Here is a 27771-nt window from a genome sequence, read left to right as displayed (position 1 = left end):
ACCTTTGACCAGCTGGAAGTCAGAGACAGAGCTTCATTCAGAACCACTTTTCATTTCTGAGACTTTTATTAGAAACGTGTGTGAACAGTTTAATGTCTACGTTTGACAAAATAAAAACTACAAATGGTTTCTTTTAATCCACAAAGCGTGAAGCTTCTCAAACAGTCTCACAGCTCCAGTCTTTTAGCTCCACGTGGTTCTGGTCCAGCTTCTCTTTGGCGTTAGAAACCGTTCGTTCCTCATAGAAATCTCAAGGCAAATAAAATAAAGATAAACCTGATCCGGGTTAAAGGCGTCGAAGCAGCCGGTGAAGATCAGGACGAGGTCTCGGGTTTCCAGCGGTTTCTTGGTCACAGATGTTGGAGCACTGATCAGCCATAACATTATGACCACCTGGTCCTGGTCTCTGAAGGTGTTCTGTGACGTCAGCATCTGATCCTTTAAGTCCTGCTTCAGGTTGAGAGTCTCCACGGATCAGACTAGCTGGTCCTGGACTGGACTCAGATCTGGTTCCAGGGGGTCCATCAGGGAATCCTGTCTTCATGAGAAGGTGGAGCTACGAGTCAAAGGAGAGGTCTCATCCTCTCCTACCCAGAATGCACCCTGGGGTCATGTGACCACCAGGTTAGATCCATCAGAACCAGAATCATCTTCCTCCAGGTCTCCCTGGTCCAGTTGTGAGATTCCATCAGAGGTCCTCCTTCATTGGATCACTGTAGACCAGGATCAAGTTCTTTCTTCTTCTAACATCAATAACATCAACTCTGAGGGTGAAATGTTCAACTCTCGGTCTAATGGATCCACACACTGTCAGTGGTCATAATGTTATGGCTTATAAAAATATTTAAATGAAAAGAATTTAACAGCAACTTGAACCAAGAATAAAATCCCAACGAGACAAAAAGTCAAACTCTTAAAGAATAAAGTTTTTTTTCAGGGAAACGAGCGACAGCAAAGAATTCTGGGAAAAATTCATTCATTCATTCAACCTGCAGAGGAAAGAGAATGAACGAGTAGCTTCACTGATTCATCTCCAACCTTCAAACAAGTCTTTTAAAGGATTCATGAGTTCATCAAAGACGACTCAGCTCTTCAACGAAAATAAAAATGAAAATAAAATCCGATCTGGACCAAGTCTCTGATCACAGGTTTGATTCCCGTCCTAAAGGCACTGGACCTCCTGACAGCAGGGGGCGCTATGATAATGTGACAGGTCTGAATCCTGAGCGATGGAAACAGAGTCTTCATCATCTTCATCATCTTCAGAGAGGAGGCGAGGACTGGACCTGGGGGGGCGCCATGGGTCGACTCGGAGGAAGAGGAGGTCGCCTAGAGAGAGAGAGAGAGAGGGAGGGGGCGGGGCTTAATTATTAACGAGCTTCACATTAAAGTCTGAGCGTTGGTCTGATCTATGATTCTTTATTAGAGTGAGAAACGTTCTGGGTTCAAATCCTGGACGTGTCCTGCTGAGACTGGTTCATTACAGCCTGATGGGTTCAAATCCCAGTGAGGAATCAATAAATGTTGTTGTTTTTCTGAAATACTGACTTTGTGTAGCATCAGATTTAAAACTAAAATGTGCCACTGACTCCCAGTAAAACCACATTATTCAGCCTCTCGGTCATGACTCCACACAAACATTCATTCTACAGTTTTAGGGTTTTAATCACGTCAGTGTTGAGTTGTCACAGAGGATAGTAAGTTTAATTCTGATGCCACAGAAACATTGATAATATAATCAAGTCAATATTTTACATAACCTCTAGTGTCTGTGCGATGTTCAAAGTCCTGACCTCAATCCAATGGAAACATCAGCTGCTGAGAGGAAACCAGCAACATCTCAGAGCTGAAGCAGCAGCATCAGATTCCTCCACATGTAACAGTGTGTTTCAGTTCTGTGTGACTTCACAATGTTTTGTGTCATTTTTATTCAGAAATGGAAGTAGAACGTAAAAACTTTGAAGAGGAACTGATCTGAGGAGGCGCTTCCTCGTGTTTCGTATCCTGTTCTATTAGTGATACGTTCAATATATTTAATCTCTGGGTAACACTTTCTATGAAGGTTGTATTTATAATGCCCTATGAATACACTCATAATGTTTTATAAGGTGTCTATAAAGCATTATCATGGTCATTATTACCATCTATACATATTCACAAGTCGTTATAACTAACTTCATGATGCATTATGACAACTGGTTATGAATGATTATAATTTTAATCTGAATAGTGCATTATAAATATGTCAATATCTGCCTAGTCACTTGTTAGTTTTATAATGCATCATAACTACTTTGCTAAATGTGTATAGTGATGCATAATGACTTTTGACTTCGCCTATAGTGCTTTATATCTGTAGTTATAAGTATATGTAATAAAGTTATAATAATTCTATACATCTCCCTACAGCACACTGTTATAAACAGCCATGCAATATCATAAGTGCTATTTGTCAGCGCTAAGTAAAGTGACAAGAATATGACACTATTATTGACAGATATAAGTTACTATGAGTAATTAAAAGGTGCAATGAACTAAGTCCTGAGTCTGGCATCTATTATAATCATTCGTAACCAGTTGTCATAATGCATCATGAAGTTGGTTATGATGACTTGTGAATACGTATAGATGGTAATAATGACCATTATAATGCTTTATAGACACCTTATAAAACATTATAAAACAGCATTATAAACACAACCTTCATAGAAAGTGTTACCAATCTCAGTTAACAAATGTGTAGATTAATCAGCGGAACAAACAGTAACGAGAGGACGAGCGTCACATGAAACAAAAGCTAGACAGTTAAACGGCGCCTGTATTTATTTCAGTGGTGTGTGAAAGGTGTCATGTCAGTGTGGGTGCTTTTAGCAGCGGTTTCTGTTCATCAACATTAGCAGCAGGAAATCACACTCTGATTCTTCAGCAATAGTTTACTGAACTTACAACTTCCTGTTTGTCGTATGTGTGAAAACTGAACGTGTCCCGAGTCGTTTGACGGCGGCGCCACAGAGAAGAGACTCAGACGCTGGTCGCTAACTTTTAAACGTAGACTTTTACAGATGTAGGTTTTTATTGAGATATTTAGGTTTTGCTCTTTTCTCGGTGGAGTTGAAACACAACATGCGTCAGTTATTATTTTTGTGAATTGTCGTCACGGTCGTACCTGTTGGGGATGAAGGAGGAGGTGGAGGAGGAGGAGGTGGAGGAGGAGGAGGCCGGTGCGACGGCTCCGTGAGGTGGAGGTTTTGCAGCGTAGCCCGGGTGAGGCGGGAGGTGGGGGTGTGAGGGCGGGGCCAGAGGGCGGGGCTTCACGGGCACCACAGGTTTGAGTGGAAGCGAAACCTGAAAAGACAAAGTCAAAAATGAATCTTGTCATTTTTTTTATTTAGTCTGAAGTCGGTCTGTGTGTTTTTAATGTTTCAAGTTTGACTTTAAAACCAAAAACAAATGTCTCAATGTCTCTCTGGTCCAGGACGTCGTCTCCATCTGGAAACACTGGTCCAGGTTTACCTGGTCTCTTCTTCTTCTTCTACAGAAACTTCTGCTTTAAACCTGCGTTCACTCCTTTACTTTCCTTTTTTAAGCTGAAAATCTATTTTTTATTTATTATATTTTAGAGTCTAAAACCAAACTTGAAATACCAAAAAGTCATCAAACCCTTTGACAAACACTAAAAACTAAGAAAATCTCACAAATAAAACAGTCACAGTTGTTAAATGATTATTTCCTGATTAACACGTTTCATTCGTTACCTGTTAATCACTGAGGAACCTTTTGATTCAGGAAACCTGAGTCAAACCAAACGCCCCATGTTCATTTGTGTTCCTGAACGCCTCGTGGTTATGTTCACAATCACTCGCTGATTTCTCACCAGGTTACATGCTACAATGCTACATGCTAACAGCTAGCGGCGTGCAGGAGCAGCGTACCTGTGCAGGTGAGACAGGATCAGGGGGGAGTGGCTTGGTGGGCGGAGCCGGGCGGCTCGTCGGAGGCTGGTGAGGTTAGTGCGGAGGAAGGAGGAGAGAGGAAGAGGAAGAGGAAGAGGAAGAGGAGAGCATGCCGCCATCTTTACTCACGTTTAGTTTCAATTTTACACCTTGAAACTAACTTTATGGAGGTTGAATGAACTCATTTAATCCTCCTGTTATTTATCGTTGGGCTCAATTTGACCACATTCAATGATTAACAGACTTTATTTCATTATCACATATAAAATGATGTGTGTGTGTGTGTGTGTGTGTGTGTGTGTGTGTGTGTGTGTGTGAGGGTTATTTATTTAAATAAACATAAAGAACCTGAGACAAAAACATGGGAAATGTTTTCGGCTTTGATCATTTTTTGGAGGTTTAAATTGACACCAATGATAAAAAGTGTTAGAAAATTAAAGGTGATAGATAAGAAAAATATATTGAAATAAAGACTCATGCAGTTTAACTTTAAAATTAAGAAATGAAAAATAAAAATCATGCTTTATTAGTGCGTCCTACAGAAACACAGACTCACATCTAAATAAATGAATATCAACCTTTTTATTTTTATGGTTCAGAAACACATATAAACTCCTCCGACCAGCAGGTGGCTGTACCTGGATGGGGGGGGTGGACGGGTCAGGGGGCAGAGGCTTGGTGGGGGGGGCTGGTCGCTGTTTAACCAACTGAAGCAGCCGAAACAAAAGTCAGAAGAAGAAGAAGAAGAAGAAGAAGAGGAAGAAGAAGAGGAAGACTGAGTCAGAGTCTGAAACGAATCTGAACTGAGAAATAACTTTTACTCTGAAGGAAAAGTTCAACAAGTTGGGAAATCGTCAAACATCTGGATCCTCCTCCAACCAACCAGAGACTTTTAAACTGATCAGCTGACTGTTCGATACCAGTTTCCTTTCTGAACACACACTAATGTGTCTGGTGAACCTGTTTCAGTTACACTGAGACACTTTAGCTGATTCTTTTATCTTCTTATATATTTTATGTAAATTGGACTGAACAGCTTTTTGTAACTTCTGTAATTCTTATTTTATTTTATTCTTACATCTATGCCTCATTCAGATTTGTGACTCCTTGGACAAAATCATTTCAATAAAATGATGTTGAATCTTGAACAAGACGTCAGAGTAATTTATTAACCTATTTTAAACTCTGAAGTGTATTGAGGTAGTGGCCTCATTTACTATAAAGCCGAAATAATACAACAACAGAAAAACCAAACAGAGACACAAAATATGTGAAGACGCTGCTTCAAACATTAAAATAACAAGACCATTAAAATAAATGATTGTTTAACTATGTAGAACTACTATAAAATAAAACCTTTCATCTTAACTGTGACCCTGTTCTCTCCATCATAAATGAGTTTAATCTGAGGAGTTTAGTTTCTTTCCACTGTTACTACGTCACCTCCAAAAACGGAAGTATCAAAAGTATCAGTATTTCAGTATCGATCTGCACATCACTGCTCTTCAGCCCCGCCCCCAAAGATCTGATTGATCCAGTAGATCTTCACTGGTTTGCTGGACTCTAGAGACCAGATCAGGGTTCACACCTGGACTCTAATCTGGACTCTGACCTGGACTAATCTGGACTATTCTGGATTTCTCAACGTGATGAACCGTTCCTAATGTTTTGACACCACATGTTTTCACGACTACTTTTTGCTACGACAAACGAGACCCAGACAGACGTGAAGCTGAGCTCAGGTGAGCTCAGGTGAGGTTTACCTGCGGCGGGGGTTTTAAGGCGGGGTCGGGGGGGAGTGGCTTAGTGGGCGGAGCAGGTCTGTCATGAACCTGATAGGAGAGAAAACAGGAAGCAGGCGAGGAGGAAAGATGGAAGGTCAGCGTGTTAAGGCGACGTTAACGAGAGGAGAAAAGAAACGAGTGGAGCCGTGAAACTTCCTCCATCACAACCAGCTCTAGTTTCACTTCATCTTTATGAGAAGCTCCTGCTCCTCGTTCTGTCTGCGCTCAGGAAACGCTGCTTTACTCAGACATCAAGTCATTTCTGTTCTACACGTCCTTCAAAGACGACACGGAACAAACGGAGCAAATGTGGACATTATTTAGAACATGACACCAAGATAAAATCAGATACACTGATATCAACTAGAGGAGGATGTTCATTCATCAGCTGATCAAACGTTTAAGACCAGAGCTCAAAAAAAAAAACTTAAAACAGAAAGTGAAGAGTCATAAAGGACTCAGTGATGAACAGCTGCTCCATTCTTCACGTTCTTTCAGCAACATGCAAATTCCTGTTCCAGATTCTTCTTGTGAGCGCAGCTCAGCCAACGGCGGAGAACAGGAGGAGAACAGGTGGAGAACAGGTGGAGAACAGGTGGAGAACAGGAGGAGAAGAGGAGGAGAACAGGTGGAGAACAGGAGGAGAACAGGTGGAGAACAGGTGGAGAACAGGAGGAGAAGAGGAGGAGAACAGGTGGAGAACAGGAGGAGAACAGGAGGAGAACAGGTGGAGAACAGGAGGAGAAGATGTAGCGAACAGGAGGCGAACAGGTGGAGAACAGGTGGAGAACAGGAGGAGAACAGGAGGAGAACATGTAGAGAACAGGAGGAGAACAGGAGGAGAAATGTAGAGAACATGTAGAGAACAGGAGGAGAACAGGAGGAGAACATGTGGAGAACAGGAGGAGAACAGGAGGTGGAGTCAGAGGTAAATGATGGAGATGAACATGTTTCTCCTTCAGTCTTTAACTTTATAAACTCATGTGAACATCCAGGAGCAGAACATGGTTCCTTTAACTGGTTTAGAACCTGCTCCTCGTTCTCTGTCATTATTTAATGTAGATGGAGCTGGAACAGCTGAACAATGACGTCCAGAGACACGACAACGACGAACGGCCTTTACACCTTTTAGGAGGAGGAGATTCAGGAGGTTCTGTCTGTTCAGTGAGGCCTCATATATCAGAGTGAGACCAGGCCTCATATATCAGAGTGAGGCCTCATATATCAGAGTGAGACCAGGCCTCATATATCAGAGTGAGACCTCATATATCAGAGTGAGACCTCATATATTAGAGTGAGACCTCATATATCAGAGTGAGACCTCATATATCAGAGTGAGACCAGGCCTCATATATCAGAGTGAGACCTCATATATCAGAGTGAGACCAGGCCTCATATATCAGAGTGAGACCTCATATATCAGAGTGAGACCAGGCCTCATATATCAGAGTGAAGCCTCATATATCAGAGTGAGACCTCATATATTAGAGTGAGACCTCATATATCAGAGTGAGACCAGGCCTCATATATCAGAGTGAAGCCTCATATATCAGAGTGAGACCTCATATATCAGAGTGAGACCAGGCCTCATATATCAGAGTGAAGCCTCATATATCAGAGTGAGACCTCATATATTAGAGTGAGACCTCATATATCAGAGTGAGACCAGGCCTCATATATCAGAGTGAGACCTCATATATCAGAGTGAGACCTCTCTCTATGAGTAAAGAGGTTAAATGAATCGTGTTATCTAAGCATTCCCTCACTGATGTTACACGTTTCATGTTAATGGGGAAGTCATTTCACGGCTCATCACCCTCAGCCTCAAACCTTCGTCCTCAACGAATATTTGAACGCCTCATTGATAATGTTGCACCCAGATACAAATATCGTACAAATATAAACTGTTCAGTCATCGTACGAATCATCACCATCACCTCATTCATTCATACACATTTATTCTGACTTGTTGATTCTATGTTGCTTATTTTTCTACCTTTCTATTGCTGCCTGCTCTGTGTGCCCTTAATTGCCCACAGGGACAAATAAAGTTTTCTGAATCTGATTCTGAATCCTGATTTATTGTTTAAGAAAAATAATGAATTCACTCAAGAGTCTTCAGCTGATTTCCTGTTAATTCCCTGAACATTAACTCATATGTGGCTATGTTTGGTTCTAATATATGGGAGAAAAGAGTGTTAGTATTTATTAAAGGGTAGGTCTGGTTCAGGGTTTTGAGCTCTGGTCCGTGTCTGGTGGTTTTATTTTGAAGGAGCGCTGGCTCGTTGGTCTAGGGGTATGATTCTCGCTTAGGGTGCGAGAGGTCCCGGGTTCAAATCCCGGACGAGCCCTTCGAGTGATGTCATATATGAAGAGGTTGATCAATTGTTTTAACTCCTGACAGCTTGCTAGGCTCCTAGCTAATAGCACCTCCTAGCCTCCCAGCTAACAGTAGCTGTTCCTAGCTTCATAACGGACAGTTAGCTGGTTTCTGCAAACACTAGCCGGCAGATATTGTCTCCATCCAAACCCTGGCAGTATTTTTGAGGGGTTACCAGGGACTGGGACTCCTAGTGGTCAAGGGCGGTTGTCAGTGTCTTTGGTGTTGCTATGGTTACCTCTTTGTGGGGAGGGGCTTGCTGGACGTCCGCCTGTGGGTTCAGGTGGTATCTGAGAGGCCGGACCTGCTCCCCGTTCCTCCCGTCGACTCGCTCTGTCACCGGCGTCCTGGAGGCGAAAAACGTTTTGTTAAGTGGAAGGAGCACAACGGTAGCTCCTCCTAGCTTCCATGCTAACAGCAGCTTCTCATGGCCTCCAAGTTAATAGTAGCCCTTTCTAGTCTCCCAGCTGATATTCCCTCTTCCTAGCCTCAGAGCTAATAGTAGCCCTACCTAGCTTCCCAGCTAATATTAGCTCTTCCTAGTCTCCCAGTTGATAGTTCCTCTTCCTAGCCTCCCAAGAAACATTAGCTCTTCCTAGCCTGCCATCTAACAGTAGCTCTTTCTAGCCTCCTAGCTAACAGTAGCTCTTCCTAGCCTCCCAGCTAACAGTAGCTCTTCCTAGCCTCCTAGCTAACAGTAGCTCTTCCTAGCCTCCTAGCTAACAGTAGCTCTTCCTAGCCTCCCAGCTAATACTACTGAGTTTTAGCTGAGTTTGTAATAATACAGTGAGTCTAACACCACAACAACAGGGACATCAGGAAACATCGGGTTTGATCCGATCTCAGACCACATGTAGAAACTTTCCAGCTAGATCCAAAATCTGGATCAAGTCAACAAACAGCTGTTCATGGTTCTGAGATCAGATCCCCGGTTCTGTCCGGGGACACATGTAGAGACACGTTTTAATTAAGACCAGGTGTGAACACAAAGAGGTAGATCAGGTGTTAATGAGGTCTGATCTAGATCCATTTACAACTACGACTTAAAGCTGCACAACAAAACTCTGGGTTGCCCTGGAGGACTTCATTACCCAGAATCCTCTTTGTCCCAGACCATTTTATTCTGTGGACTCAGAAAATGTTGGTTAGAAATCTGGACCGGTGCAGCTTTAAGTGTTTTTGATGTGAAGAGTCTAAACGAGGGGCGGACTACAGAGCTGGACCAGTACCTGGAGACGTGGGCATGGTCAAACTCCAAACCCCACATCTCACAGTCTGTCACACTGCATTATGGGTAAGAGAGACACATCGGAATCAGAGCGAATCAGAATCAGAGACGTTTGTCGTCTGCACCCTAAAATTTTGTGTTTATTAATTTAAACGGCTCATAAATGGTTTAAAAGACACTAATACTGGAGTTAGTTTGTTAAGTCATGATATTCATGAATGTCATTATTTATATTTAACCTACTGACCACCTCAAACCTCAAATTAAACTTCTTCTTTTTTTAACTTTTGGTTAGCTACTTGAGCTATTTTAGCTATTTTTGTGTTTTTTGCTACACCCTAATTTCCCCACGAGGATAAATAAAGTCTTATCTTATCTTACCTCCAGCACATATGACCTCTGTCTGATTATAGTTTACGTATTAAATTAAGAAGCGAGCGCTGTGGAAAGAAAGCAGACCATGAAGTGCAGCTGTAGTGAATAATTTTAAGTGATTTCAAACGGAGGCTGCGCAGACATCTTGACGGTGTTCGCCAGGACGGAGGTGGATGTAGACGCTGTGAAGAGGGTGATTTTAGTGATACATCCTGTAGAGAAAGAGCAGCAAAAGAGACGCCACACCACTTAATCCTCACTACGGTCGGGGGGGGTTGCTGGAGCTCATACCAGCTGGCTGGACTACAGTATTCTGGACATTATTTATCATAACAGACATTTGCATAAAGCAGCAAGTTTGTCCACTCCCACGTCGATAGAAGGAATAAAAACCTTTAAAGCTTCACTAAAATAAGATGCTGATTAATTTGTGCAAACTGGAAATAATGCAATTAATCACGATGAGATGCTTTAATCTTTTAGTCCTAATTTAAACATTAAACAAATATTGTATAGACACATTCATGTGGACACGTGTGCCCACACGCTACATTCGCTCACATCCTGTGCGTCTCCTGGGGGCTAAGCCTCCTTTGTCCTTAAAGCCTAGTGACGCCCCTGATCAACAGGTTAAGTGCAGATATATTCCTTCATCCCTTCCTTCTGGAGTTTGTTAATAGAGATTAAAAATGAATGAGGTTTTTATCGCGATTAATTCATATTAATCCACAGCAATCTGAGATTAATCTGATTAAATATCTTAACCTTTTGACAGTTCTATAATAATAATATTTAACTAACTATGACTTGGTTTGATTTCCAGGTGAATCCTTGTCTGTGAAGGTTCTCAGTCACCTGTAATCCAAAGGGTCATAGTAATCCTTTTGGATTTCAGGTGAATCCTTCATTCTCACCGGTTGTGCTGTCGACTTTTGTGAAACGGGCTGTTTGGTCCGAGGCAGAGGATGCTCCGACGGAAACGAGGGAAGCGGAAGGCGAGGAAGAGGAGGACCACGGGCAGGATGAAGAGGAAGATGACGAGGAGGGCGACTTGGACCGGATCCGACTCTGAAAGGCAGGAGCAGAGGAGTCAGCTGGAGCCCCGGAGGTGATGGAGGAGATGTTTCAGGATGAGGCACCTCGAGCTGCTCTGGCCGGTCCACTGTCCACGCTGCCTCCGTGACCCGAGTACCTGCAGTCAGGTGGAGCCCAGCCCACGTCACAGTGGCAGTTCTTATTACTGTTACACACCTGGAGGCCAGAAGAGCATTTATGAAGAAACAAACTACATCCATAACAAGAAAAACTATTAACATTACAGTAAAACAATCAGAATCACAGGAGGTTCTCATCTAAAGGAGGGAACGGTTCAGAGTCTGAAGCTCAATGACACAAACAACTTTTAAAAAGAAAACTGGACTCAGTGACGTGGAGATCGATACCATGATATCGATACTCCTGATACCAGGTCTTTATGCTCTAAAGTCGATTCTCAAATCAAAATACCGATACTTTAGATACTTCAGTCATTGGAGGTGATGTAGTAACAGAGGAAAGAAACTAAACTACTGAAACTACTGTGAAACTCCTCAGATTAAACCACAAGACAGAATACGAGACATTTATGATGAGGAGACCGAAGAGGAGAGAACAGGGTCACAATTAAGATGAAAGGTTTCATTTTATAGTCGTTCTTCATAGTTAAACAATCATTTATTGTAATGGTCTTATTCATTTGTTTAACATTTTCACATATTTTGTGTGATTGTGTCTCTGTTTGTTCTGTTGTTGTATTATCTCGGTTCTACAGTAAATTAAGTCGCTACCTGAATATACGTCAGAGTTTAAAATAAATAAACTCAGATTCGTTGCGGATTTTCTTCTGTTGAGAAAAAGATAAAACATTGGCGTGTTTTGTGAAGTGAGGTGTTGACTCTCAGCTACAGATACAGAATTTTATTTTTATTACTATTTTTTTATATATATTTATCAGTAGTTGGACTTTTTTATTTCATGTATTTTGCATGTTATCACACAAAGAGTGTGTTAAATGTTGTGTTGTCATGTCTGACTGAGACTGAATAGTTTTATATTGAATGAGTGGGTCCTCAGATAAAGATACAGATTCAGAGTCTTTGTGAAACTACTTCCCCGTTTGTTCCTTAAAGCTCTGTTGAGTCTGTTAAAAAAAAAAAGCTGAAGTTACTGAAAGTGACTGAAATCAGGAGTTCTGGTTTGAATGTAAATGCAGCTGATTGAAGGTTAAAGGGAACAGTTCCCTCTCTGGCATAGTTTAGGGTTTTTCTATGATTTCATCCTGTGATTATCTGTTCTACTGTCTCAGACTGCACAACCTTTACGTTCAATACATTAGAGAAGTTGTCCCTCAGAAGTAAAGAAGCTCCTCAGATGAAACGTCTTCTCTAAACTCTACAGGTCCAGTTGACTCTTTAAGGCTGGTGGGAAATAGAAACCCTTGTGTCTCATGTGAGGAGACGTCCTGTTGGTTAGTGAAACTTTAAATGTGGTTTCTTTACTTCTCTAACAGAACTCATACGTTCTGGTTTCACTTCAGCTTTTTATTCTGCCCATGGGCGATAGGTTTGACACCTGTGGTCTATAGATTCTGAGCAGGGTTCAAGCTGTGACGTTCCTCCACTCACCCCGTGGCCGTTGCATTTGCTGCGACATTCGTCGACCTCGAACACCGACACGTCCTGACACTTCTGGTTCAGACAAGCCTTCAAAAACATTTACAAAGAAAAGTAAATTATACAGCAGCGCTTACTGTCTGCGAGGTTCCCGATCAACCCTCCATGGTCCAGGAACCATATGTGGTAACTTAGTGTCATTGTTAGGTTTATTGTCATGTGGTTTTCATTGAGCCAATCAGAGAAGATCCAGGAAACATTGTGAGGTCTAATCAGGGTCTAATGTGGTCTACAAGGTCCCCCTCTGATCTGGTTTATCAGGAACCATGAAGAAGAACAAGTGTCCTAATGTTTCTAATGTGATGATGTTGACAAGTGTCAGAATCAGCTCTGATGTTCTAATGTGACAAATACATGTTTACATTAGTTTAAGGACCAGGAACCAGATATGAGACCAGGAACCAGATATGAGACCAGGAACCAGATATGAGACACTCATTCATGTTGAAAGATCTTGTGACGTCATAAAACTCTAGAGTTGAAATCTAGAATTCCCAATTCTTTCAATGAGTGTCCTATAAAGGGTTGAACCCTGGTGTCCTCCAGGCCTGAGGGGGGCGCTGTCTGACCTTGCCAGGGCCACAGGCGGTGCCTTGGGCCACGGTGGCGGGGTCGGACACGTCGTCGCCCAGGTGGAAGAAGGTCCCTCTGCAGACCAGGTCGGAGCCCACAGTGGTGGTGAAGATCTCTGCGTTGGTGCCCAGCAGGGGGCGCTCCCCCCCGCCCTGACACTGGATCCTACCACAGTAAACATCACTGCAACAACAAGAACACACGGGAGGTGAACACCAGGCCTGGTCGGACACGAGGAACAGAGGGGATCATGGGATCTGTGAGGAACTCACGCGTTTCCACAGGGGACGTAGGAGCCGTTGGTCAGCTGACCACAGTTTCCATATTTGTTTCCTTGTTTGTTGACGGATAAGAAACAAACGGGTGGAGCGCTGGTGGCGTCTGGAGACAAAGACAAAGAAGTAACCTGTTACACCCCTACAATGGTTGGAGGTTAGAAAGGTTTAAAAAGACCAAATAAGCTGAGGCTAGACCTGGACCAGACCTGGACCAGACCTGGACCCAGAGTCTCTAGAAACACCACAGAGCTCACATGTTCTCCAAAGGTTCTAGTGAAACAGAACCAGGTCCACTCTCCATCTGGACATTAGGATCAAACCAAAGAACTCAAAGTTCCTCCACGTTGGGTTTTTACCTCTTAAAGTGAATCTGGCTCCAAAATGCTACTGATTCACTACAGGAGGCAACGTTCACACAATTCAACCTTTGGACATTTTATTTCTCCTGGACATCATCACGTTCTTCCACTGAGCTCATTATTATTAATAACCCAGAAGAACCAGTACCCCGGTGTTTCCTTACTTGGACCCCACAGCATCTGGCACTGGGTGTTCATGCTGGCACAGACGCCTCCGTAACAGTAGGAGGTGCCCTCTTCGCAGGGCTCGCCATTCTGCAGGAAAATGTTGGGGGGGCAGAAGGGGGAGGAGCCCGTGCAGAACTCAGGTAGGTCGCACTCCCCGAGCGGCTCACGGCAAATCGAACCCGCCGCCTGAAGCTGAAGTAAGAGGGAAGAACAGGGTTGGGGGGTTAGATTTAAGGAGTTACGAGGGTCCTGGATCTTATAAGTCCTGGGGGGCTCGGCCTCACCTTACAGTCCCGACAACAGATACCGTCAGAGGAGCACTGAGCGCCAGGAACCAGCTGACAGGTGGAGGCGTTACAGCAGGGGTCCTTACACTCCTGACCAATCAGAGAGCAGCATCACAGTCAACATGTGACATCATTCAAACAAGTCACTTTAGTTCAGGGGTCACATTCAGTCCAATCTGAAAATTCACAAATAAATGAAGGAACTTCAAACTGGACTGAATGTTTGGCACCCCTCCAGGTGTCCAGGTGTCCAGGTGTCCAGGTGAGTACCTCCAGGAGGCCGCAGTCACACTCCTCCCCTTTCTCCACGTACAGGTTTCCACAGCGAGGTCCTCCCAGGAGACGGTCGGGTTGAGGGACGTTGAATAGACACATGCCGCCGCCGTGCAGGAGACTGACGGACAGATCTAAAGCGCTGCAGCTACTGAACTGCTGCCCCGGCATGAACCTGGGGTCAGAGGTCAGAGGTCAGGGGTCAAATATCTGAAGAGACGAGTATAAAAAGACATTTTGGTCGTCTTCTAAGACTCTAGACATTCAGGACATGGGGTCTGTTACACAGTGGCCGAACCAGGAAGTTGCACCGATGTTGAGACCAGGGGAGGTTGTCCCTCCTTTACCGTGGACCCGGTGGTACTGACCCGGTGGACGGCTCCATGATGCATCCTCCGAGACGAGGTTCGTTCTGGCAGGTGCAGCGACGGTCGGCGGTGTCGTGGCTCATCCCGAGGTTATGACCCAGCTCATGGGCGACGGTGGAGGCCACGCCCAGAACGCTGACCAGGTGGTCCTGAGACGAGGAAGAGGACACCAGCGACTGACAAAGACACCTAGGACTGGGTCTGAAGGAGGACAGCTAGGACTAGTCTGAAGGAGGACACATGTTGAACCTGATCCGGTTCAAAGACTCACCACGTTGACTCCACCCGACCGGTCTCTGGAGCACATGGAGGACTGAGACGCCATCCCCACCGTGGTGCCGTCAAAAGACCCGCCCCTGTAAGACACCAACAGTCCATGACCATCTGGATCCGTCTGGATGGGACACTTCTATCTCAGTTAGTGTTTGTACATGATGAGCTGGGCGTTGTCGTGGCGTAGCCGTGGCAACAGGTCTCTGGTTCTCCACTCCAGGAAGTTGTTGAGGGTGTCGGTCGGACTCTTCTCCACCGGGATCTTGTCGCTGTCGCTCCAGATCTCCAGACCGGTCAGGGCCACCCGCACGTTCAGAGGACGGTAGAACTGAAACAGGAGGACGTCAGGTTCAGCTGTAGCATCAGATTTACAGAGGAAGAAGAAGAAGAAGAAGACGGTGACAGGAGGACGGAGGGGACGGGGGACTCACCCAGTCCACCTGGTTGGCCACGTCCAGCATCCGGTAGATGATCGTCTTATTGTGCTTCTGGTAATTCAGAAACTGTGAGGAGCAGATATGACTTTCAGTTACATCAAACTCATTTTAGTTCTGGGGCCACATTCAGGTCCTGATACTGGCTAGCATAATGCTAACGCTGCTGATGCTAACGGTAGTAACCAGACTGATCTGGGGGCTTCATTTGGTGCCAGTGAGTGTTTAATTAGCTTAGCATCCTTAGCTCTATCGCTGCATGGATGGAAGTGAAGCTTCAACATGTCTGAGACCAAACGTTTGTCTAAAGTTTGTCTGGACTTCACCTCTAAAGATGCAACAAGGAGGAAACACCTGGAATTAGATTCAACATCTGACCACACATAGCATTAGCATTAGCATTTTATTAGAAGAGCAGAGATGTAGCATCTGTGATGCCTGACAGACCCCATGAAACTGGTTCATTATTTATTTTATATTGGCTCAGTTATTTCTCAGTCTTAGCTCTATTTATATTATTTAAATTAATGTTCTGTTCAACTAACACGTCACAAAACGCCTTAAAAATAAAAAGGCTCCGTTTTTGGACAAAGTTTGTTTGTTTTCATTCTTTAAGAACCAGTTTGACTCCGGTATCAGATAAAACCTGAACCAGACCCAGACCTAGTAAGATAACAGCAAAATAAGCAGTAACAGCCCAAACATGTTAAAAAAAAAAAGGGAAGACTTTAGTTCTGAGGGACTTGAGGGAAGTTTGAGGTTTCAGTGGGAAACTCTGTGGGTAAAAAACATCAGAAACTTGACTGACGTGTTCAGTCTTCTATGTAATTTCCGCACTTTGTAAATCCATGCTACGGCCCAGATTACATTTTTCAGCTGTATGTTTGACACCGGTGAGTTACAAGTTCTACTACTACTACTAATAATAACCTCACTGATATGTAATATTGGCTAATTTTGTATGAATAAACAGGTACGCATTCGTGTGAAAATCTGTTGATGTTTTGACTCATTTTTTAGGAAGAAATGTAGAAACTTTGTCTTTATGATGATCTGCTGCCATCTTGTGTCTAAACGTGTCACTGCAGGTGAACAGTGAATTTGCAGCAGGCTCCTTAATTCAGAATCTGAACTGCATTAGCACCTAAATATACTAGTCTGCAGAATCGATGCATTATGGGTAATGTAGGCTGTTAGCAGGGAGGAAGCTCGTCTTTATTTCTTTAACCCTCTGAGTCCAGAGTCTGACTGTACTTCACCTGGTTCCTGGTTTGGTTTCATTCTTTTCATACTTTACAGTTATTGTTTCATCCTGACAAACTGTGTGAACACGTTGGAGCTAAAACCAGACTAGAACCATCAGATCCAGGAGGAACAAGTTAGAAAAACACAAACATGTTGAACCAAACATTTCTAGAACTTAGAATGTAAATCTAACCTGGACATTTCTAAAGCTGATCAACACATTTAGTTATTTACAACTATTTCCATTAAAACTATTTAGGACCATGTGCACAACTATCAGGTGTCCAACCAGTAATAATGTCTCAATGTCTCTAAACTGTCTCCTGTCTCCATAGCCTGAATATAGCCTCACTGTTGCTTAGCAACCACTGACACATCATGTCCTGATTGGCTGATGGATGTTTCCACCAATAGGAAAGAGGCTGTCATGTTTGTTTTTGATGACAATATTCAGATTATTTAGAAGTTTTATCATCACTATTTAAAAGCTGATGTATAGTTTGAAGTTTTCTTTATGTCTTAAACGGGTCGTGTGGTTCCAGACTCACTGACCTCCTGGTGATCGGCCACCAGCACCAGCTCGATGTATTTGGTCTCAGACAGGATGTCTCTCTTCATCTGCAGACACAAGAGACGGAGGTCAGAGGTCAAACCGGACAACAACGTGCACGCTGGTGCTGGACAGTGTCTCACCCTGTGTGTGTGGGCGGAGCTATGGATGGGGGGGACGGCGGTGTGAGACACGCCGCAGCCTCCGGCGCTATCGCCCTCCAGAGGCCTGGTGGAGAACAGCAGGTGGACTCCTTCCTCTTCGTCGCCGCCTCCACTTCCTCCACTACCATCTCCTGCACTCCCCCAACCTCCTCCTCCTCCTCCTCCTCCCCCTCCTCCTCCGTCCTCCCCCTGCTGCTGGTGGTGGGGGTGGTGGTGGTCGTCCTCCTGCGGCTGCAGCTCAAAGCTCAGGGTGGAGTTGAGGGCGATGACGCCGCTGCAGGAGGAAACAGCGTCAGGTTCAAGAGTGTGTTTGTGTTGTAAAAACTGGAATGAGGAAATGAGAGCTGCAAATACAGAACTGATTATTCTGCTCATTTTATTTGTGTCTCAGCAGTGAGTTTGTAAAGACGAGCATTTTTATTTTCAGGCTGCGTGGATCCACTCTGGCTCCATTAGACCAGATGTGGACGTCATACTTCATAGTATAAAGATGGAACAGCTCCTCTAACGTGAAGCCAAAGCGTGTAGAGCTCCCCCTGGTGGCTGGAGGCTGCAGTATAGGTCATAAGCTCCACCCCCTCCATGTTAGTGGGCGGGACTTGGGCCAAACTAAAACACTAAAATACTCGTCAAATTATTTATTTATTTCATTTATCTGTCATCTCATGTAGTTAATGTAACGTTGATGAATGTTCAAGTGTCAATGTTTTGGTTTAGTTTTAGTTTGTGACCACCAGTTGCCATGCCAACCGCTCCGTAAAGAAGTGAGAGTTTTAAAAACTGTTTTTAAAAATAAGTTCAGTGTATAATCCAACGTGTCCTTGTAGCTGGTGGAGGTGGAACAGAGCGTAGGATTCATTAAAGGAAAACACCAGTGAGTCTGCAGGAAGAGTGGGCGGAGCATCGCTATCATGGCTCCGCCCTCCAACTATACTGATCAGACTCTGGCTCCAAACTCATAAAATGGCGCCGCCCATATCCACGGGAAAATAGTGGAGACGATGGGGTCCATGTTTATATACAGTCTACGGCTTTAAAGCTTTGTTTCCATAAATTCTACTTTTTTAAATTCATAACTCAAGAACTAGGAGATGGACGAGTTCTAAAAGCGTAACATAAATTTAAAATGATGGCGCCGTTCCACGTAAATGACTTTAATCGGTGACTTCAGACGAACCAAGAACCTCCAGATCGTCCCCTACGTGGTCCGGCTGACGTGGCTCATTTTTCCTATTAAACCTTATTAAATGTTTTAATGTTTCTTTAAATATATTTTAAATGCTGATTAAAAACTGAACTGACATGAAAATGAAGTAGTTTGAGGTCATTTCTCAAACAGGTCTGATGTTTCTATTCCATGTGTTTTATTGGGTTCTGAACAAATGTAGAAAATCCTGAAGGACGTAAACCTTTAAAGCAGCTCTGTATTAGTTTCAAGTATTTTTTCTAATGGATTTATACATTTTTTAATACCATAAATCTTTTTATCTTTAATCCTAAAACATGTATTTATCGCCTCCATTAAGACTTTTTCTCTCCAACAGTTTCCTTTGTATTGTTTTCAAACCTCCTCCTCCTGTTGTTCAATCCCATTAAATCATTTGAGCACACGGACGTTTGTGTGTTGAGGTCGAACCTCTGACCCTGAAGAAAGGAACAAACTTCATGTGAATAACCCGGGAGGCTAATCCTCCAGCAGAGACGGATCACTTTAACCCGCTCATGTCGTCACTCACGTTTTTCTGCACAAAGACCTGAAACACTTTGGTTAAACCTTGGACCCAGAGGCCTGGAGGTTTATAGGTTTAGAGATATGCTGGAGCCGTTACAACAGCGCATTCTTGGCTCATTGGATTTCTAGTTTAGTCCGAACATATTCTGCAGTAACTCAGAGATGTGTTAGTGTGAGGCGCTCAGAGGGAAACATGTAGGGAGATTAAACCTGGGGAGGTTTTCTGTCTCTGCGGCTTCGAGTTTTGGCAACAACCAAAAACGACTATTATCTGATCTGATGATAAACATTAGCATTAGCTTCCAAAGCTAACATGCTGCTACAAACCTGTGGCTGTGAATGAGGAGGAAAGTTCTGAAGGAACGTGATGCAGCCTCCATCTCAGCCTCTAAGCTGACGGTGAAGTTAAAGAAGCATCATCTCTGAGCTTCATTAGTTGATGTTTTGCCTTTTGACTTTTAACAGTGACACATTTAACAGTGTGAACACAGTGGACAGAGCTGATACTGGATTCAGTAGAGTGAGACTAATAATCAGTGAAGACTAAATCCTGCTGATAAGGTGAAGTGATGGTGTGGGGGGGCGTTTACAGACCGGAGTCCGGAGCAGGTGCTCAGGGCCACTCTGGACTGGGGGAACCCTCTGACTCCGCCGTGGTAATAACAGTGAGTCTGCACAAACACAAACACAAACACAACCACAAACACAGCAGCATGTGTAACAGCTGTTCAGCACAAGGAGGCGCTGGGAGCGGCGGCTGTGATGCGTTCACTGACTCACCACAGGGTCGGCCGTCACGGACACTCCGGTCCCGTTGGGGAGGTAGTAGAAGACGTTGGGGGGTTTGGGCAGAAGGTCACTGGAGAGAAAAAGAACCCGGGTGTTATTTTTTAATTGTTGTGTTTAAAAAAGTGTTTGCATGGAACGTTTCCGTGAGACAGTGAATCAGACTCACTGGTTCTTCTCCAGGTCCAGCAGGAAGAGTCTTCCTCCGACCTCCAGCCCAGACTGCAGCCGGTCGGGATGACCGTCCTGAGAACGAAGCAACAACACGTCCTTTATTTCACCGAGCTGAGCCGTCCAAACGACGCGGATCAGCGGCGCTAATGAGACGGATTTACAAACCCACAACGAGGGCACAGCAGCATTTAGAATAAATAACTGATTAAATCAAAGCCACACGTGGAAACTTTCACTTTATTTATAGCTAATCTCATCATTTCACCTGCAGCTTTAATCTGAGGCAAGAAGCAACAACGTCCAGGGCTGAAAACTGAAGCTAACGCAGGAAAGAAGTTCCTCAAACGTCCACTAGTTCAGTGGTTCTCCTCTGGTCCAGGTTCAGGAGCCACCATCACCCCTTAATGACTCAACCAAAGAAAATGTTCAACTTCTCAAACGCTTTGAATGTAAAGTTTGAACCTGAGACAGAAAAGAAGAATATCTCAGGATGAAAACACAGAGACAAACTAACCAGAGAGGGCGCTGTTCCCTTTAACTCTCACTGGTGTTTACATGCAAAATACATGAAATAAAAAGTCCAACTACTGAGAAATATAATAAAATCTACGACCACCAGCTCTGCTCCATGGAGACATTCAGCTTCTTCAGCTTTTATCCACAAACACAAAATAAATTAAAGAAACATGCAAATTCCAAAGGATTCAGGTTTTTTCCTTCTTCTAAAAACTGAAAACACTGAAAACACGTCTCTGCACTGAACAAGGTTTTTATCCTCAACAGAAGAAAATAGAAATGTCATATGATCTGAGTTTTTATGGATCTTCTTCTATGGTGGTTAACTGTTAACATGCACAAAATAATCAGATTTGGCCACTTTCTGAATTATCTGGGAGGTGGGTGGAGCCAGTTGGACTCATCCAAGATGGCGGCGGCCGGAGAGGCCGCGCTGAGCTTCACAACCTTCAGGAAACAGTAGCTGGGTTCACATGGAGCCAAATATCCAGATTAGAATCGGTTTAGAAAGTGCTCAGTATAAACACCTCAGTCTGAATAATCAGGCCCAAACTGAATGAAACTAGAATATTCTTCTCCCAAACCGATGTAAAGTCTTGGCTCCGTTCTGTCTGAGCATGCTCAGATACTTAGTGACGTTTCCTCAACTGGAGAGTTTCTTTTAATAATAACTCTGAAAGAACTGGACATTATCGCATGATTAGATCATCGGTCGATCACACACTGAGACAGAGTGAATCTGGAAAACCTTGAAACCCGGCTCCTACGAGGCTAAACAACACAACACAACACAACAGAGCAGAGAGCTGGATACAACCGGACAAACTAGACAAATCAAGTAAATACTAATGAAACTACTGCTGATTAGATGGAGACCTCCACCTTTAATCAGCCATGATGTTTTCATGGAGAAAACGTTCAGATTAAACGTAGACGTTCGTAAACATCAGATCAGAACAGAAACAGTTGAGTCAGAATGAGAGAAAACAGAAACCAGTCGGTTTTATCTGAAACGCACAGAGATGAAGGTGTGGCCGCCGTTCAGTCCGTCTGTTTTCCTGCCATTTTTACTTTTATTCTGCTCCTTTAGGAAGTGGGCGTGGCCGAGCACATCCGTCATCCAATCAGTGTCTTCCTGCCTGTTAATGGAGCTGCTCTTTGAAGAGGAGCTTTCCTCCCCAACGCCTCCCGGCTTTCCCCTCTCGGCTCGGCAGGAAGTGAAGGAGTGTGATAAACGGTTGATTCACTCCACTTCCAAACGCTTTCCTGCCTCCGCCGACACCGGGGGGGTGGAGAGGGGGCTAAGGTCTGACTGAATTCCTGCGATTCAAAAGCCAAAAACAAAACGTCCAGATATGAGTAAAGGAGTCGAGGTCTCAGCTCTAAGTGAAGCCACGTGCTCTCAGGCCCACGGCCTTTAGTTTCTATAGCACTTTATTTTACAGGAAAGGAAAAGAAAAGACGTGAGAGCGTGAAAGCAGCTCAGTGGACCCTGAACTCCACAGTTTGATTGTGGGTGGATCCTTTAAAACGAGCTGAATTCCCCTCTGAGGCGTGTTTGTTTTCTCCACCCTCGCTGGGCTCTGGGCTGCGGTGGTGGTGGGGTCACATCACGGTGCAGCAGGATGGAGGGCGGGGGGGGGGGCTGAGTCATGTTCAGAGACGGGAGGGTGGGGGGGCGGGCGGACGGGAGGGGTCTGGCAGCTGGAAACATGTTTGGATCAATAAGGCAGAGAAACGAGCTGCTGGAAGATCCAACACAGACGAGTTCAGATCAGTTAAAAAACAAGAATCTAATTTAACAACCTGAACGAAACTGAAGCCGGTTTCACAAAAAAAGACACAGAGACACTGAAACGTTTCGCTCTCTTACATATTGTACATGTCACCGGTGAATTCTACCAGTGAACTCTGAAAGAAAAGGTCAGGACATGAGTCCATGAGCTGAATGTGAAGAGAAACTGGGTCATGGAGGAAGACAAGGAGCCCAAGAACACCAGTGGTTCTCCAGAAGAACCAGATGAATGTTTAGGAACAAGTCAAAGTCCTGACCTTCATCCAGGAGAAGTGATGATGAGAGGAAACATCTCAGATTCCTCTGATCAGCTGTTACCAGGTTTGAAGCAGGTTTTCTTATGTTTGCAGCTTCCTGGTCTGTGACACTGGCTCATTTTACTTTAACATTTCTGTTTTTATGTCTCTCTCTTTGTCTACTTTCAGTCATTTTTATGCAGAAATGCAGACAAAGCTGAAGACCTGCTCTTCTACCTGTATTTTATTCGTCTTCTCTTCCGGGAGGTTTTTAATAACGCGCAGCACTGGAGAACTTTCTAACTGTGTTATTATATTTCTCTGTTTCGTGTGAAGCTCTTTGGGTTGTTGCTGTTGTTCATTCAGGTAAATTAGCCTGTGTTACACATCAGTGAGGTCTATGGGGTAGTTGTGTTATTTAACTAATAATTATTTAAAGTGAAATAATATTTGAGGGTAAAGTTACAGACGTCAGAGTTTCAAAGCAGCCACATCCAGTCACACACTCTCTCTCTCTCTCTCTCTCTCTCTGTGGTGAGGTCATGTCTCTCGGCCCGTCTCCAGATGATGTCATGTGACTCTGGGCGAGGCTCAGACCACAACAGAAGAAGAAGAAGAAGAAGAAGAAGAAACGGAGGAAGGAACGGGTCCGAGCTGAGGTTTGGGTTTGGTCTCGATCAGACTGTGGAGTCGTAATAAAGGTCACTACGTCTAATTCTGACTGATGATGTAAAAGAAAACATTCGGTTCATGTGTCTGAGAGAAAACGACCACGTTAGCGACTCTTGATTAACTGCAAGTTTAATTCATTTAAAAAATGATTCCATCCACATAAATGCTGCTGATTAATCCTGTTTTTTTCAGTCTGAACGAATGTGACTAAAAACTGAAATTAATCAAAGACTAAAGACTCTGATCAACCACTGACTGTTTATACTGTGGACACACCCATCATGACGTCACCGTTGAATGCGGTATCCCTCATATAAGCCCCGCCCCCTTCCATGTTGGTGGGCGGGGTTTGGGGCTAAAAGCTAAATTCACATGTATTTTCAGGTAGTAAATTTAAAGCTGACGTATGTTTGAGTGTTTCTGACTTGACGCGATGTGACATCATGATGATTGACAGTTGCCGTTGACAACCACCAGGAGAGAGAGTATTGGTTTATATAGTTTATAGGGGGGAGAGTGGTCGGCGCTTTGACTCCGTCCTGTCCCGTCTGATGCTGAGTTTTACTTATTCAGTTTGTTTTAGTCGCGGCTCCGCTTCATATTAAAGGTGAATGTTTTAGTTTGGATGAACTCATGGATTATAAATGTTCTTACGGATCTTGAAATCACACTTTGCTGTTTTTCCTTCTCTGTTATATTCACGGTTTATTTTTGTCCAGACATTAGAATCATCTCGATGTCCAGTCGACCAGTAACTGAACGATGGACGTTTCAGCTCCACTCAGAGTTTTCATGTTTTTTTTGGGTGGACCTTCAGCTTTTCTACTTTCTCCTCCTGAACGTCCTGTTTCCTCCCGTCTGGGTGGAGTCCTGCTGCTGGTGGTGGCTTTTCTGCAGGAAATGATCTCAGAGCTTCTGTCAGCTGCAGCGGAAGTGTCCATCCTCCACCCTCCGTCCCCCCCGTCCCCTCCGTCCCCCCGTCCCCCCCGTCCCCTCCCGTCTCGTGGTCAGGTCTAATGCAGGAAGCTGGTGGTGAAAAGGCTCAACGCTCCGACTTCCTTCCTCTTCACTATGACTCTGAGGAGCAGGCGTCACGTTCCTCCGGAGAACCAAGAGAACAAACGACGTGAGACCAGGTTCCTCTCACCTGAGTCTGTCTCCAGTCTTTGTCCCTCAGAGAGAAAACGACGTCCGGGACGAGACATCAGACGTCTTTTATTACAGACCACAGAGATCTCCTGACTGAAGTGAACTGGTCTTCGCCTCAGTCACTGGTGTGTGTTCAGTTATTAACACATTCTGGGTAAAATTCCTTCTTATTCATCTTTTAACTTGGAAAACGAAGGAGGTCACAGACTCCACTCGTTGGACATTTTGCTCCAAAGAAAAGGAATTGAGACTGAAAACTTTTAGGTTTTGTCTCCAGATGTTTGGTCCAGTAAAACCTCAAACATGAAGCTCAGGTGGAAACGGTCCAGGTTTCTGGATCAAAGTGTTGTTAGTGATTATGTTTTGTTCCTTTAATCCTGGAACATGTTGCTGGTATCTCGGCCCCGTTAAACAGATCAGGGACTAACCTGGTTCAACAGAGACTAAACGTCCATGAAATAACTTCATTTCTGCCTCAGTTCATCCAATAAGTTGCTTGAAGATGAAACTGAACGTAAACGTGAGTAGAAGAGAAGAAACCAGTAAAATCAGTTCCTCTCACCTGTAAAGCTTCTGCGAGGCTTCGCCTCTGTCCGTCCACCAGGATGAAGGGGCGGGTTTTCTCCAACAGGGGGCGTCTCCGCCGAGTTCCGTCCACACCTGAGGACACACACCTGGAGTGAACTGAAAACCAGACACAACCGAGGTTTCTGCCGGTTCAATCAGCTGATTCGTTTCTGATTCACGATTCAAACTCAATTAATTAACGAAAAATAATTCCGACGCAAATAAAAACAAACTTCATCTGTTGTTTTACAGTGACGGGACTGAAAATTAAAAACTGAATAGAAATAATTCGTATCGATCTTTTAACGAGCACAAGACAAAACGTCACAGTAACAACTTCATCGTGTTTGGTAAAAACAATAATTAGACCTAAGTAAAAGGTTTTATTGTTACTTTCTTCCTCATTAAACAACCACAAAGAGTCAAAAAACTACAATAAAGACACAAAAAACAACAAACTGTACATGTTAAAAACATATTTACAGCCTCAAACGAAAGAAAAAATAATCAGATTTGAATTAGTTGGGATTCAGATGGACTCATCCAAGATGGCGGCGACCGGATACACGACAATGAGCTTCTGAAACGTCCAGGAAACAACGTTTACCTGTCGTTGTGTTTTACACATTAAAAACAGTAAAGAAAAAAAAAAGTTTGCAGCCAAAGGACTGAAAGTTAAAAACTGAACAGAAATTATTTGTATCGATTCTTTAATGTGCGCAACAATCAGACCATCAACAGCTTTAAGATAAAACATGACATCATCAGACAAATATAATCTGAGTCTCTGGCGTTGATCAGCTGATCATTGTGCACATTATAAGAAACATGAAGATAGAAGATGACAATAAAAGAGACACAGAAATGTGTGTAATTATCAATAAATAACTTAAAGTATTTTTATCAGGTATTAAAAAGTTGTTACTGATCCACAACAACAGTTTGATCACGTGCTCCTTAAAAAAAAACATTGAGTCCATATTTAGTTTAGTGATTTATTTTGTTAAAGTTTTCCAGCTCCTGTAAATAAAAGTTTTGAGTTTGTGGTTGTTTTGTGTCTTTGTGGTTGTGAAGTAACTGGTTGTGGTAACATTGTGTCTCTGGTCTGGTTTTGTTCATGTGGCGGTTAGTTTGTATCTTTTTGTGGTTCCTATTTCACCTTTTAGGATTTTTTTTGTCTCCTCCTGGTTGTTGAGAGACTTTCTGTCATGTTTGTTGGGTGTGTGTCGGTGACTTACCGGTACCTGTGACCGGGGCGTTCGGGCCGTCGGAACCGTGTGCGTCCTGAGCCGGAACCCATGCGCCCTGCGCTGCGTTCAGGGACATGCAGGCAGTGAACGCAGCACGGCCGCTGAGGACCAGCAGCAGCATCAGACCGGGGACTCCGCTCATCTTCTCTGCGTCACCGACAACACGCAACAGGTCGCTGCTGCTCCCGGTTACCTCACCGGGAGGTCCGAGCACCGGGGGAGGCTCCACCGAAACTCCATGGCGCTTCTCTCCCCGGTACAGCCCGCACGAACCCGCCTCTCCACGGGAGCACAGGCGGGGGAGTGTCCGTTAATTCGTTTATAATGTTCCAGGCACCTCGCCCGGTTCTCCGGTCCGACCCGTTATCTGAGTATCTCCGGTAAAAGCTCCTCTCCACCGTCAGAACCGGAGGGAGGTTCGGTCCGTTTCTGTCAGCTGAGTCCGTCTGGAGCCCGGAGAGTTCGGTCCGTCCGTCCTGAGAGGCCTGAGAGCGGCTGCTTACCGGAGGACACCGTGTTTATACCGGGACCTACCGGAGACGTCATCGGGATAAGTCAAGTTAACCGGAAACATCGAGGAGGAGACCGGAGCACACTTCAAAATAAAAGTCACAGCGGAAGAAACTATGAATAAACAGAGAAAACACAACAGACACGAGGAAGAAACTGATAGAAAATGACAAAATAAAACAAAACCATGACAAAAAGTCACTTCTCAACCAGACAGAGACATGAAACTACCACAAAAAGTCACGAAATGTCACATACGATCTACAAAAAGTCACAAACTACATAATAAAAAAATTATAAAAAATAATAAAATAAAAATGACAATAAAAGAACAAAAGACTTATTTAAAGACTCACTACAAGAAAACCTCGTCCACTTATAAACTAAATTACCTGAAGTAAAATGTGTCACGATAGAAAACAAGAATTACTGTGAGGAATGAATCAGCTTTTATTATGTAAAACAGTAACCGGATGTAGTATTCTCACATGTAAATAACTTGACAAATGTGTCTGAGAAGTAAAATGTAGAGAAATCATTTTTTATCATCAACATTTTATTATTTATATAAATTATATAATTCTATAAACTATAATATAAACTATGAAAAACATTCTTCGTCCTGGATTAAACTAGTTTTCATTTTCCAGAATCACGCTCCTTCCACATGACAGCAATTATGTTTGATTTATTTATTTATTTACAGTTTTATTGCGAAAGAGGGTCTTTTACTTTGAAACTAAACATATTTGATAACGTCACACGCCAAGGAAATCCTGTTTGCCTCCTCTCCCAAAAACATGTGACACATTTCTTCACGATCAGGACTCAGTTATTTTGACACAGTTTTTTTTTTTTTTATCATTTAAATGGTTTATAATGTGTTAAAGTTTTATTTTAAATGTTAACGTTGGTTTGTTGTCATAGCAACTACATGTAAACATTATTCTAAATCCTTTACAGTAGGAATATAATCTATAT

At 43.7% G+C, this 27771-nt stretch overlaps 1 protein-coding gene and 1 non-coding gene across 9 annotated transcripts; one reads left to right on the top strand and one right to left on the bottom strand.

Annotated features, from left to right (window-relative positions):
- Nucleotides 1-43: 43 nt before the first annotated feature.
- adam15 (ADAM metallopeptidase domain 15) lies at nucleotides 44-26896 on the bottom strand. 8 transcript variants are annotated; one of them, XM_047599068.1, is made up of 25 exons: nucleotides 26269-26896; nucleotides 25026-25147; nucleotides 20091-20167; nucleotides 19916-19994; nucleotides 19730-19806; nucleotides 17383-17677; nucleotides 17242-17307; nucleotides 15442-15513; nucleotides 15169-15338; nucleotides 15009-15093; nucleotides 14738-14886; nucleotides 14367-14544; nucleotides 14094-14186; nucleotides 13806-14001; nucleotides 13277-13385; nucleotides 13001-13187; nucleotides 12384-12461; nucleotides 10860-10971; nucleotides 10635-10788; nucleotides 8356-8464; nucleotides 5717-5785; nucleotides 4532-4660; nucleotides 3933-3998; nucleotides 3167-3345; nucleotides 44-1329 (listed from the first exon to the last, which is right to left on the bottom strand). In XM_047599068.1, the coding sequence occupies exons 1-25, from the start codon at nucleotides 26420-26422 to the stop codon at nucleotides 1263-1265; spliced, it is 3072 nt and encodes a 1023-aa protein (XP_047455024.1). In that variant the 5' UTR covers nucleotides 26423-26896; the 3' UTR covers nucleotides 44-1262. The 8 variants fall into 8 exon arrangements, with proteins under 8 accessions (XP_047455024.1, XP_047455026.1, XP_047455025.1 ...); XM_047599070.1 differs by having other exon boundaries at nucleotides 4592-4660; nucleotides 26269-26895; XM_047599069.1 differs by having other exon boundaries at nucleotides 25026-25123; nucleotides 26269-26894.
- trnap-agg lies at nucleotides 8017-8088 on the top strand. The gene has a single exon. It is a non-coding gene; the product is annotated as a tRNA-Pro (tRNA).
- Nucleotides 26897-27771: the final 875 nt, after the last annotated feature.

The sequence above is a fragment of the Mugil cephalus genome, chromosome 11, assembly GCF_022458985.1.
Source record: "Mugil cephalus isolate CIBA_MC_2020 chromosome 11, CIBA_Mcephalus_1.1, whole genome shotgun sequence".
Taxonomy (NCBI): domain Eukaryota; kingdom Metazoa; phylum Chordata; class Actinopteri; order Mugiliformes; family Mugilidae; genus Mugil; species Mugil cephalus.
The sequence above is the reverse complement of the archived record's forward strand: the minus strand, read 5'-3'. Positions and strand labels throughout refer to the sequence as shown.